Source organism: Phoca vitulina, unplaced genomic scaffold (assembly GCF_004348235.1).
Source record: "Phoca vitulina isolate PV1807 unplaced genomic scaffold, GSC_HSeal_1.0 scaffold25, whole genome shotgun sequence".
Classification (NCBI taxonomy): Eukaryota; Metazoa; Chordata; class Mammalia; order Carnivora; family Phocidae; genus Phoca; species Phoca vitulina.
The window spans coordinates 14,408,989-14,423,344 of NW_022589728.1; the positions used below are offsets into that span (position 1 = coordinate 14,408,989).

Below are 14,356 nucleotides of genomic sequence, written 5' to 3' on the forward strand. Positions count from 1 at the left end.
ATATATATATATATATATATATATATATATATATATATATATATATACCAAAAATAAGGGTAACTACTATGAAGGGATAGAATATGACTCTAAAAATGAAAAATAAAAATATTTTTTAAAAAAAGATTGATAAGATGTGGGTTGAAAAATGGAAAAAGAAAAATTCAAAAAAAAAATTAAAAAATATTAACTTTGAAAGACTAAGGAATCATGTTTAAAAAGCCATGAATTCTATGTGCTGTATTCCCCTAGTGCTGGCGTTCTGCCATTCTCATCAATCGGTAAACTTGGTCTTGACTGGCTGTTCTCGATGATCTTCTGGGGGAGGGGCCTGTTGCCATGGTTCCCAAATATCTTTGCTGGAGGCAGAATTGTCCCACCCTTGCCGGTCCGGGCTAAGTAATCTGCTCGGGTTTGCTCTCGGGAGCTTTTGTTCCCTGCAAGCTTTCCACACAGCTTTGGAGGCTGAGAGTGAAAATGGCGGCCTCCCAATCTCTGGCCCGGAGAAGCCGAGAACTCGGGGCCCCACTCCTCAGTGCGGCCCCAGAGAAAAGCAGTCAGTCTCCCATCTCCCCGGTCTCCGGCCACACTCCAAGCTCACCCGGCCTGTGACCCAGCGTTTCTATCTCTGGCACCTGACCCCGTGTGGAGTCTCCAAACCCCGCAGATCCCTGCAGTGCACTACCGCGCCGCTCCTCCCCGGGGAGGAAGGGGAGTCTCCCCGGATCTGCCGCTTTTTGGGTCCCTGCTGGAGGAGCAGTGGCCTGACTGTGCCGCGGATCACGGTTTATGACAACCCCGAGCTGAGAGCCCACTCCTCGGCTCCGTCTCTGCAGCTGGCTTCCCCACTCCAATACCTGGGAGCTCTGCTGCACTCAGGCACCCCTGGTCTTTCTGTGACCCCAAGGGTCCTGAGACCACACTGTCCCAGCGAGGGTTCTTCCCCCTGCTTAGCCACTCGAGCGACATCCCTCAACAGACCTGACTTCTAAAAGTTCCGACTTTGTGCTCCACTGCTCTATCACTTGCCAGAAGCGGCCAATGGAGGCCCCCTCCCCCGCCGTCTATCCTCCCGAATATCGCCTTGGATTCACTTCTCCGCATGTCCTATGTTCCAGAAAGTCGTCGCTTTTCTGTTCAGAGAGTTGTTGCTATTCTTTTCTTCGATCTCCCTTTGAGTTCATAGGTGTTCAGACTGGTTTGATCCCTATCCAGCTGAATTCCTGGGACCAGACGAAATCCAGGTCTCCTACTCCTCTGCCGTCTTGCTCCACCCCCCCCAAGACTGCTCTGCTCTTTTAGTTTTTTAATTTGAGTATAGTTGATACACAATGTTACATTAGTTTCAGGTGCACAACATAGTGACTGGACAAATTTATACATTAGGCTGTGCTCACAGCAAGTGTAGCTACCAGTTGTCCCCATACAACACTATTACAATATCATTGACTGTGTTCCTTATGTTGTGTCTTTTATTCCTGTGACTTAATTCATTTCATAACTGGGAGCCTGTACCTCCCACTCCCCTTCACCCATTTTGCCCACCCCCCACCCCACCGTCTGAGAACCATCACTTTGTTCTCTGTATTTATAGGTGCAGACTGCTCTTTATATTCAGAGCCAGTAGCATACACCTAAGTGATTATCACTTGTTCATGGATTGTACAAGGATTCTCTAAGAAATCAGCAGCAAATGACAAATGCTTCCCGATGGAAGCTTGAATATCTTTAAACCTTTCTCTAGGGAAAATAACGTATAATTGTTGATAGATTTGAACTGGTTCCAAATCTATGTATGATGTGCTCTAAACACTTACACCTCACTACCAAGCACTGTGTTTATTCTATGGATCTCCAGTACCCTCTGAAATGTTTAGTGCTTTGGTGAAAAAAAAAAAAAAACAATTAGAAATATGAGAAAGTTGTTTTAACTTTACTAATTCATATTCTGAGATGAACAAGTATTTCAAAAGAAGTTTCAACTGACATGAATTCTGTTATATAAATATAAACCCAATGCTAACTCTTTTAAAATTGAACAAAATCTACTTTGTTAAATACACGTTCACTTCCAGATGGGCTGGCTTATGATAAGAAAGAGTAAAAAGACAAAGAAAGTAGATAACTGTATAAAAGTGGATTCAGTGACTATTTGAGCCCCAACTAAGGAAACAGAAAAAAAAATATTATTAGCAGTTGAGAATCCATTTCTAGAACTAGAGAGGATTAGCTAAAGTTGAATTAGACACATACCAAAAAAAAAAAAAAAGCAGATGATTAAAAGTACATAGAAGAATAAGACAGATACTAGCTAGAAATTATATAGCAGTATACTATAAAAGAAGTGACTATTGAGCTGATTCCAGTACGGGGGGTACACTTAACTGTGAATGGGATGCAGGCAGGCATGTCCACCTACACAGTTAATTAACAACATTTCAAAGAACTCTGGAAATTCCTTTTTTGTTTAATTCAAGTATTTGAAGAAAATGGGAACAAGTTTGGAATTCACACTAGACAGATGAAAGAACTTTTAAACATTTAATATTTGCTTAAGTAGATATTAGGGGAAAGCTGGTATTCTGGAATAATTTTCTTCTAAGTCATAACTCTGTGAGTGTGAGCAGAGAGAGCTAACATGCGGTTCTCCATGCATTGACTCATGTTCTCCTTGCTCACCCTTGAAGCCACCATCCTGTGCTCTCAGTACCTTGACTCACACACTTCATGAAAAAAATACATCAAATTCTCTCTTCTCAGTCCCCTCCATTCCTTGTAATCCAATTTTTCACTCCCCAAACTCTCCTGGTATTGCATTTTATTAAAAGCTCCCCTTCCCAACCAGTCATCGAATTCAATGGTCCTTTTTTTACCAGGCTTTGAGTCTATGACCTCACCACTTTCCCTGGTTCTCTCTTCTGTTGGCCTTGACACGCTCTCTCTCTCCAGGTTGTCCTCATGCCTCCCAAGCCCTTCTGCTTTGGTTTCATGTTTTTCTTCTCCCTCCTTGCTTTCTTCTTCTTTGTTCCCCAAAATGGTCCTTTGGTAATCACTTACACTTGCATAAATACAAATATCATTGTTTATATCTTTTAAATTCTAAAGAAAATGACAAAGATACCAGTTGCCAATTTTCTTAACCATGGTGTGCTTAAATCATCACGTAATATTCTAACTCCAAGAAGTGAAAGAGAAATGACATTTGAGTTATTGAAATTATTTTAAAGATCCCTCTGTTGATCTACAGTTTAGCATTAACCCATGTATTTCAAAACTACAGGCTTTGATGTGGTAACAAAAAGCTTCAACAAACTAAGTGATCTTCTGTATTTATTTATTTTTCTTTATAAAGAATATTGTTATAGTTTTCTGTGCTGCATTTCGTCTGATGCACCTCATCTAGGAAATTGAGTTATTGTGTGTTAAGGGTTTTTTTGAAATGTTTGAAGTCTAGCTACTGAAGGGGATTGAAATCAGACACAAACTTGCAATACAATTTTATACCAAATCTAAGTTAGAAGTTTGAACTTTCAGTATAATTTGGTACTACTGACGTTCTCATTCAAATTTTAATACAGCCATTGCAAAAAACAGTACAGTTTATAAATATTTATAGTGCCAACAAATTAAGTGAGAACTACACAGAAGGATTTTATGAGTGTAACAAGTATGTATCATGAGTTCATAAATTCACTTTTGTTTTATTTGTGTAATATAAATTTTAGTCCAAGTCATATTGAAAGGAATTTAGAGTCCAGCAATAGAAAAGGCCACTGGGTAAGAATGCTTAAAGAGTAGAAATTGCTATGACTTTTGAGATCATGCCAGTTCATCCTGAACCTAATGAATTCTATTAAAACCGGAAATAATAGTTTTTCGGTTGTGATCAGGACTAACTGTAGGAGATTAAATCTGATGGTCAGGAAAGGGAGCAGTCAGCGTGCAGTTTGCCTGCAGGTAAATTGCCTTGTGTTAAACTGAATTCACTAGCTAAAGCAATTATTTTTCTATAATATTCTCCCTTGGGAGGGCACTGCAAATGATACATGTAGCAAACCAAGAACCAAAAAAAAAAAAAAAAAAAAAAGGAGAGAGAGAAAAAAGATGTAAAATATTTTATTATCAATAAAGTGCTGTAACTGTGAAGGTAACTGAATGATACGTGTAACAAACCAACAACCCAAAAAGGAAAAAAAAGATGTAAAATGTTTTAATAGCGATATAATCAGAGGCATACTTACAATAGTAGTAGTTTGGTTACCGACCAGGGTCCTTGGGCTCTCCAAGCAAAAGAAATTGACTAGAGACCATGCAGGAGTTCCAGGCAAGGCTTTTTTTTTTTTTTTTTTTTTTAAGATTTTATTTATTTATTTGACAGAGAGAAACACAGCGAGAGAGGGAACACAAGCAGGGGTAGTGGGAGAGGGAGAAGCAGGCTTCCCACAGAGCAGGGAGCCCGATGCGCAGCTCAATCCCAGGACCCTGGGATCATGACCTGAGCCGAAGGCAGATGCTTAATGACTGAGCCACCCAGGTGTCCCTGGGCAAGGCTTTTTCTTGGGTCTTATGCCCCAGCACAAGGGATACAGCAGAAAGGAAAGGGTCCTTCAGACTGGCTTTCAGAACAAGGGCCCACAAACTTTTTTTTTCTTTAATTATAGAATTTTAGAGCTGATTCTAATCATTTTTTTCATTTTTTATTGTTATATTAATCACCATACATTACATCATTAGTTTTTGATGTAGTGTTCCATGATTCATTGTTTGTGCACAACACCCTGTGCTCCATGCAGAATGCACCCTTCTCAATACCCATCACCAGGCTAACCCATCCTCCCACCCCCCTCCCCTCTAGAACCCTCAGTTTGTTGTTCAGAGTCCATCGTCTCTGACAGGAAAGGACTGACGTTCAAGCATGTAGAGATGGGAATTTCTTGGCGCCTGAGCACTTGCAGGTCATGCTTCTTCACGTGTCATGTGTCTAATTAGCATGTTAAATCTCCACCCCTGGGCTTGATTTTTAGCATTATAAGAGGGAGGGGAAAGTAGTGAAAGGTCAACGCTGGGGTCCACCTTGGCACAGACTGGTGTGGTTCAGTCTTCACTAGTCTTCACAGTGGAGTCCCTCTTTTGGTGAGCATCCTGCTTCCTCATTCCTGCAAGATATGCTCCTCAAGAGGTATAGAGTTTCCGCTATGAAGGAATGATGGATTTTGCAGTCAGGGTTGAGGGGACCTGAGTTCAGTCCCTGCTCTGTCTCAATTTGAGTTCCTTGAGTTGAGGAAAACCTAAAACTGCAGAGTAACTTTGCCTACTCACATGAACTGGACATATTTCTTGCCTCATGATTCATGTTCAAATGCAGCAGAGAATAACAGGGAGTCCTTGCTCAGGGAGGTCTCACACTGGTTGTTTTAAGCCCCCACCACATATAAGTTCAAGGGCTTTCCATTTCACACCAGCTGCCCCTGTGTTTTCAGAGTTCCAAAATCAATTTCTGGCCGTTAGAATTGCCCTATGCCATTGAGGTAGGGACTGTCCTCTTCCCACTGAGGTAGGGATGAGCATCGTTTGTGTTGTGCAATTATTGGGCAGTCCCTGGGCTTCTGAGCAAAGACCATCATGTCCCCTCGACACTAGGGGCTCCGGAGTTTGTTCATGGTGATGGCTGGGAAATCAACAAAAGCTGACCCCCTCCTGTTCCTGTGGCTTCCCTGCAGGTGCAGTGTCCTGGTCCTCTCCATCATCATACTTCTTCCTTCTGGCTTCACCATGCAGCTGCAATTTTTAGGTTATTTGGGAGTCAAGAGCCTGGCTCTTTATCTATTCTTTTCAATCTATCGTTATGGCAAAAACAGTATGATCTTAGCTGTTCAAGGCTGACATTCCCCCAAAATACTAAAAGGCATCTTTTGAGGATTAAGCAGCTGGGCTGTTTTCTCTGCTAAGAGCTCAGAAAGCTTATTTTGATGTGTAAATGTCAAAGATTGGCTTCTTTGTTCTTTCGCTGGGGCTGTCAGTGGTATTTTCTGGAAACAATTGAGGAAGAAGGACCCAGGTCCCTTTAGGGTATGAGGAATTGTAAGGGTTTGGGAGGGAGAACAGAGTAGGTAAAGGGATGGTACAACTTCATAGCTGAAAGTACAGACTGCATCGGATCAAGTTTTGGGTCTCTTATTAAATAAACAATTTATTTAATTTATTCATTGAATTGGGCAATCTATTTTACCTCTCTGTGACTCACTTTCCTTACCTGTGTTAGTTTCATATGAGGGCTCTCTAACAAGATACTACAAGCCTGAGGTCGTAAACAACAGAAACTTAATCACACAGTTCTGGAGGCCAGAAGTCTGAAATCAGTTTCACTGGTCTGAAATCAAGGTGTTGACAGGGCCATGCTCCCTCTGGAGCTCTAGACGAGGATCCTTCCTCGTCTCATCCACCTTTCCTGGGCTTGTGGCCACATCACTCCACTCTCTGCCTGCGTGGTCGCATTGCCTTCTCTTCTTCTTCCTTGTGTCTGATATCCCTCAGAGTCCCTCTCATAAGGATACACGTTACTGCATCTAGGGCCCTCTCAGATAATCCAAAGAAGGTAAAATTCACAGGTTCCAGGGAGTAGGACGTGAATGTCTTTTGGGAGGACTATTATTCAGCCCACTATAAATTGGGTTTGTAAAGTACCTACATGAATATTAAAGAGATATAAATATGATAAATGCTTAGAACAATGCCTAACATGCAAAAAAGCACTCATTAAATGTTAGCCCATGATGGTAATGCTGATGAAGATGAACAAGAAAATTCAGACAAAAAGTTTCAAACTGAACAAAATAATTTTTAAAACGAACATATGTATTGTGTCTTGTCTCTGGACTTTTGATGTGCGCTAACCTTAAAATGTTACTTTTCAAAGGATTGTATCTCTGTATTAAACGATTATAATCCAATAGTTTGGGCATATGGTATACACAGCCATTTGTGGTTCTGTCTTCTGTTATTTTTCACTTAAAATTTAAATCATTTCAACAATTTTGTTCATCCTGAATTCTTCCTTTTTTTTACTTTTTTCTTTTTTTTATTTAAATTCAATTAGCTGACATATAGTACATCATTAGTTTCAGATGTAGTGTTCAATAATTCATCAGTTGCATATAACACCCAGTATTCACGTGCCCTCCTTCATGCCCATCACCCAGTTATCCTGATTTCTTCCTAAGGTTGGAAATCAAAGTTGTGATATGATAAGATTGTCTCCTTTTGCTCTCTTGTCTCCTGCCCACCTAGGATACAGATCTGATGACATTCAACATTTCTGTACACCGGTCATGGTGGCGGGAACATGGGCCTGGTTGTGTCCGAAGAGTGCTGCCTCCGTCAGCCCATGGCATGATGGACGACTACACTTACGTCTCCGTCACAGGCTGCATTGTTGACTTCCAGTATCTAGAGGTCATCCACAGTGCTGTCCAGATACTCCTCTCTGTAAGTAGCACATTTGTATTGTTGTCTGATCTAGACTCTCCATTATTGCCATTTTGTAAGTAAACCTCTGTCCGCACCCATCTGGTAGATAAAGCCTTAAGTAAGCACATGGAGAACAACCTTTAAACAATGGAAATAGCAGCAAGTATGCTAACATCAGCTATACTTAATGAGGCTACATCTTTTCCTCTTGGTATCCAGACACTTTGTTTTAGAACTAGTTAGTTGCTATAGTTCTAACAATACACACCATTCAATGAAATAACATCACTGTCCCCCAAAAGTAGCCTTGTACATTCTCTACTTACACTTCTGCTACTACTTCTACTTCAAAAGCATTCTTTAACTAATGTGCATTAGTTCCAGAGAAAGAAGGATGCAAACACACTCAATGGCTTGCTCAATCTAATAAGCCTCATATTTCAAATAATAAATCCTTAAGAAAACAAATCCCTCTAAAGAGTTTTCCACATTGTAAGCCTAAAATTTGGTGTCAAGATATAATTCCATATAAAGGAGCAGAGAGAAGGAGTGGCTTGAATGGACCACACAAGGTTTATCTGCTGGGAATCTGTTAATTTTTTCTACCAGATTGTCCCACCTACAATTTGATTACATTGTGGAGTGGCATTAACTTAAGATATATACCATTATCAAGAATGGTGTTCCCTTGAGATCCAGCAAGGACTTGGCATGTTGAGTCAATATATAATAAAGCCATTTTCAATCACAGTTTTTATATAAACCAACCATCCATCTCAGTCCTTCTGTCCAACTGGTTAGAGATAGAGTCAGAAAAAAGGACATAGGCTCAATAGTGAATAAATAAACAACAGAAATATAAGAGGCGTATGTCAGTGAAGAATGTACCTTGGAATTATTTCTAGAAAGAAGGTTGAAAAATCCTTACTATCATTTACTATATCTGTTATCTACTGCTGCGTAACAGACCACTCAAAAATGGAATTACTTTGAGCAATATAAATGTATTGCTTAGAGTTCTGTGGGTCAGGAGTTTGGGCAGAGTTCAGCTGAGTAGTTCTTCTGTTCCACATGATATCGTGCAGGTTCACTCATATGAACCTTTCATCCAGGAGCTCTGCTGGAGCTAGAAGATCCAAGAAGGCCTCACTCATGTGTCTGGTGCTGGCTGTTGGACCACAGTCTCCTCCAGTCTCCTCCTCCATCTTGTCTTTTTGCAGAGACTTGACAGGCTTTCTTATAGCAAGGCAGCTAGGTTCCAAGAGAAGCCCAACATGTAAGCATTTATCTGGCATCTACTTGGGTAATGCTAACGATAGCAAGTCGTATGACCAAGCCTAAGCCGAATGTAGAGGTGTGGCTATAAAAAAGTGACAATACCAGGAGCCGTGGCTCACTTGGGGCCACCAATGTAGTGGTCTTACCTCACTTGTATAATGTATGAATTATTGTTCTTTAACCTGCATGTGCAAGTTCTAAAAAAGTGTTTTAGAGCACATTTAAAAATATAATTTTCTAGAAAGATGAAAGATTAGAATAAAAAAATCAAAGCTTGTTTAGGGTTCTAGTTCAATGAAAGGCAAACTGCACAGGGTAAAAAATAGAAAGAGGTTGGGCTTCAATACTTACGAATTTTCTTTCTGGGATGTAACAGGGAATCTGATTATTCTTGGTTTCTATATATTGCCAATTGTCAATAGATGCTTATCAGTCTTTTCCTATTTTCTGGTTATTCTTTAATCTCCTAGTGGTTACATATGAAACTGTGGCAAATATACATGTTTAAATCATTGTTTTAAAAAAATATAGAGGCAAATATGCTCTTAAAATTTTTCAGTCTATTTTAAGATACACTAGTACTCTATTATTATATACTAGATTCTAAAGGTTCTTATTCTTTTTTTTTTTAATTTTTAAAGCATTTTTCTAGAATCTTTCATATCTGGACAGGTCTCCCTCCTTTTAAAAAATTATTCATAGTAAATTGCTAAACCATTTTGTGGAATGATAGCATAATGTTCAAATTTTTTATAATGCAGCAGAAGAGTATGGAATCAAAAAGTCATTTCTCCATATCAAATGAATGGCAAGGTTACAGTATTTATTTGATTATTCAGGGGCTGAATTGGCACATAAAAACATACACTAAGGAGAAATACTAAATAAAATATATGTTGCCACCTAAAAGTACTTGTCAGTTATAAATTAATTCCTTGACATATTTGTTTCGTGAACATTCAAAACTGTCCACATGCATTTATAGTCCTGACTATACTATTCAGCCTTCCAGCAATAAAAGGATTAGTTGCTCATCTCTGACTTTTCTTGGGTAATACACCTGTGAGACAAGATTTCCAATATTTTATCTTTTTATATTAAAATAGAATATACCCTGAAATTGTTTCACACATGTGAAATTATTTATTATTTTGTGGTTATATGGGCTTTCTATATTTTCCACTTATTTCATATAAATGTGTTTATAATTATTAGAATTACAATTTTTAATGTGATGACATGGGAGCACTTGCTATAGTAGTTGCCTAGCATGTGCTGAGATGTCCGTCTTATTCCTGAAAATGGGGGTGATGGTTGCAATAGTTAACAGCCTGTGTTATATGGGCAACAACTTGGCAAAGGGATAAAGGGCTTTGAAATGGGGCAATGCCCTGGAGGCCTGCTGCCCTGGAGTGGGGGAGAGGGGGGACCCCTGTCATCACTAGAGGCACAGAGAGATCAAGAAGGACACAGGGAGAGGCCGAGGGAGGTGGGCAGGATTATGGAGGGAGGTCCTGGGGTTCAAAGGCAGCAGCTCTCTGGCAAAGTGAGAGAGAAGTATTTGAATGATTTACCCATGGATACAGCTGTGCTCTGCTGATGAATCCTGCCTGTATTGTCCCATCTGAGAGTAGAGCTTGGAACTGGAAAGCATGAAATCCCAGTCATAAATATCTACAGGGACTATGTACAAGCTTGACAGAAAAAAACCAACAACAACAACAACAAAAATAGCAGAATTCGGCAAGAAGACAATGGACTGGGATCCCCTGTGGGACCACGTGCCCGGCTCACCTGGCCCAGCACCTGCGCTCCGGCTTCTGCCCTGGGTCAGCGCTATTGTCTCTGCACAGCAGCTTTCTGTCTTGGGCTTCCCTCACCAGCACGAAGGGTGAGCGGGGGAGAGAGGCAGAGAGGGGCCTCCTGTGGCCCTGATCTCACTGAAGCCTATAGCAGGGCTCCTGCAAATTGTCAGAACACCAACTTAAACTCCAGGGTAGAATCCAGAGAAAAACTGTGGACAGTATGAGGAGAGGAACAAAATCAAATCCGTGGAGGAGATGACAAGACAAGGGTGGTAGCCAGGATCAAGCTGTGGGGTGATGTAAGTCCCTCCTCTCTGTGAGCACTGTCCTTGCCCTTGGTTCATATGTTCATCATTTCTACCGGAAGGGTGGCCAGTAACTTCCTAGAGAGTTGATAGTCTTTCTGGCCCCGGTTCTGCTTCATCCACCATCACACGTGTACTTGCTCCCCCGGGGATGATTACAAAGTGCCAGTCTGATCACTCACTTTCCTTCCGATCACCAGCCAAAGAGTCCCGTTACCTTCAGGATGATATCTGATTTTGTATCTTGTCACATGAGGACCTCAGGACCTGCCCCCTGTCTGATTCCCACCCTCATCTCCCAACACTCCCCAGAAGGAGCCCACTTGCCATCTTCACAGAACATGACAGGTTTTGCAAGCACGGCAGGTCTTCCAACCTGCAACACTGCTTGGAATGGCTCTCCACCTCACCCTCCTCCCTCTCGCCCCACCCTCAGCTCGCCAGCCACCTGGCCACAGTCCACTAGTAGATACCTTTCCCGCAAAGGTTTCAGGACATGTTAAGCTAATTTTTAAATAGATAATGCATTCACTTTGTCCAAAAACATAAAAATACGTACAGTGAAAATACTCCCTTGTGCACCCCTTTGCCTGGTTTCCCCATTTCTGCACCCCAGTGGGCAACCACTTTGTTTTGTTTTTAATGCTATGCACATGATTCTGAAGAGTCTATATGAAATTCAAGAAAATGTTTATCTTCTTTGTCCCCCATAAAAGACAGCATATGACATGCACTTTTCTGAGTCTTTCCTTTTTTCTACTTATTATATATTTTGGAACTTTTTCCATTATCAGCACATCAGTGGTTCATTGTTTATTTAATGCCCCCCTATTGACAGACATTTGAACTATTAACCTCATTCGAATATAATGATGTTGGATGTCTAGAACATGGATATAATATAGCTAACATATTATATAATACATAGTATACTGTAATATCAATTATGTGTCATAGTTATATATTATATAACTATCATGCACAGTCTTAACACTAAATAACTGTGTGCACGTGTCACTGAGAACATTTCCTAGATCTGCCCCGCTCACTCACCCCCAAGCTGTACTAGGCAGCCAGCCGTGAGAGCAGTTTCATAATCACTGAGTCTCTGGTCTGTCTCTCTACCAGAATGAAAGCCCCTTGAAGGCTAGAGTTGTGCCCTTTTCTTACTTGTTCATTTCTGTAAGTCACAGTGACTAGCTGAGTGATGGCACGTGAATATTTCGTGAAGGAATAAATGGCCAACAAACAAGAGATTCCGAAATCTGAAGTGGGTAAACACAAAAGGAAGAATCCACTGACCAAAAATGGCAAGAACGAATGCACCGACAAAAAACAGGAGCCAGAGTGAACTTCATCCGGGAAATGAAGGGAACATACGCAGAATGTTCTGCACAGTGCATGACACAGAGGCACTCAATAAGTGTTATTTTTGTATTGCTATTACTGATGTTCCTAAATACAATTGCTCCGTGCCTGTCCCTCTCCTGTCGGGTTGGTCCTTCTTCAAAGGCCAAGGTCTCCATCCTGGTGGGCTGTGTCTGTTGAACGCTTAGGTGCTTAATCCCACACCTGACATCCATTTCCTGCATGAACAATCTCATTTCTATGATCTTCATAGGACACTCAATCATGAATTTTTATTCTGAGGACTGAACGTTTATTTAGTATGTATTTATTTTCCTCATTCTGGTTTCCTAGAGTTCTTTCCTACCTATGCCTCTTGAGAGCATTTGGCTGACTGACTAAGTTTCATACTTTCATGAAAAATTTCAGAATTATCCTTGTGAAACAATGATTGAAGTAGCAAGTGAAAGGCCAGTAGCAAGTTCCTGAACACTGTGGCTTTGACTCCTTATTTACTCCATATCCCTAACGCCTATGGCTGTACCTAAATCAGAGTGGCTCCTCATTCAGAGTTGTTGAGTAAACTATATAAATTTTCTGGATTTTAGTTTTATAAAACACAAAGTGCATAATTTTTAAACATTGAATATAATTTACTGAGGTTATGTCCTAATTTTGTTTCATACCATTTGGTAAAGAAAACCTATCCAAACAACATGCTTCCAAGTTATTTCTGATGCAGATGTTATTTGTTTGGATTGGGGTGAGTACCCAGATGCAGGGAAAAGGAAAGTCAGTCTGCTCCAAGACCATAACTCTGCCTGTGAATTTGTTCTTCCATATCTACATGTTATTTGAGAGGACCTTCACTAGCTTAGTTACTTTACTCCCATTAAGGAGAACATCAAGACAGTTTCTGGTGAAAATGTAAAATTATGTTCAGTTAAATTTGAAGCACTGTACTGTACATATTTTCAAATCAGATTTCCATTCTGGAAATTTAACACCACAGATTTAAAGGAGAAACATATATGAAATCAAATACTACCACCTAAAATACAGCATTTCCTTTTTCCACTAGAGAATATAGATAAAATGTTTCTGATTGATAGAATCTCTCTAACTAGTTAATCTCATTCTACAGTGTTATATTTTACTCATTTAATTACCAAACATCTGAACATGAAATCTTCCAAAACTAAAATGAAACAAGGAACTAAAAGTCGTATTTGTACACATATAATAAGCAAAAGATCATTATCAGTAACATATGATGAAGTCATTTAAATGAATAATAAAAACAACGAAAATTTAATCAGTAAGTCAATGAAGAATATGAACAGATGTAATCACATAAGAGAAATCCAAATTGTAAACAAAGGTGTAGAATATGATCATTTTCAATAGTATCTTGATATGTGCAAATTAAATTTACACTAGGTTAACAACTTTAAAAACAATAACACATAATATTGAAGTAAATTTCTACTAACCTACTGGTAAAGGCATTCTTTATTGCAAGGCCCATTAAAATGTCTGTACCTTTTGGCCCCCTAAGCTCACTCAGTGGAATTTCTCCTAAGAAAATAATTCAACAGAAACAAAGAGCTGCCTGCATGATGTTCTTTTCACTGTTACTTACGATAGCAAACCTAGGTATGTCTAAATATATCCTGTTCAAGACAGTATAACAATTTACAGTACATCAACATGATCAGGAGATAGCAATAACTATAATAATTTTATATAAAATTTTATATTAAAACATGGAAAGGAATTTCTGATTTAAATAAGCAGTCAAGGAAAAGAGGTAAGATGCAAAAACAAATGTGGAATCATGTGTTTTCTCCCAAAATGTTTTTAGACATTTTGTCACGTTTTTAACATACTGTTTAATCGTCACGTGATTTATATAGAAGACTGAAAGAGATGTTATGGTTGTTTTTCTTAGATCATTAAACATTCTTAAATCTCATAATATTTACATGATCATTTGGAGGCACTCTTAAATCTAAAGTTATTATAAGTTATTCCGTTTTAGTGGACTGCTCAGTTCTGAGGTCAGTAATAATGAATATGCAACTTAAGGCTCTTTTTCAATTTTTGATATTAGTTATTTGCTGAAAAATAGATTCATATACTCATGTTAACTAT

General features: G+C 39.5%; 1 protein-coding gene across 2 annotated transcripts in view; it reads left to right on the forward strand.

Annotated features, from left to right (window-relative positions):
* Positions 1–14,356, forward strand: part of NKAIN3 (sodium/potassium transporting ATPase interacting 3) — a 619,197-nt gene that overhangs the window by 465,625 nt on the left and 139,216 nt on the right. For both annotated transcript variants that reach the window (XM_032421632.1, XM_032421633.1), the window contains exon 4: positions 7,288–7,485. In XM_032421632.1, coding sequence (XP_032277523.1) covers positions 7,288–7,485 — 198 coding nt within the window. The remainder of the gene's footprint in view (positions 1–7,287; positions 7,486–14,356) is intronic.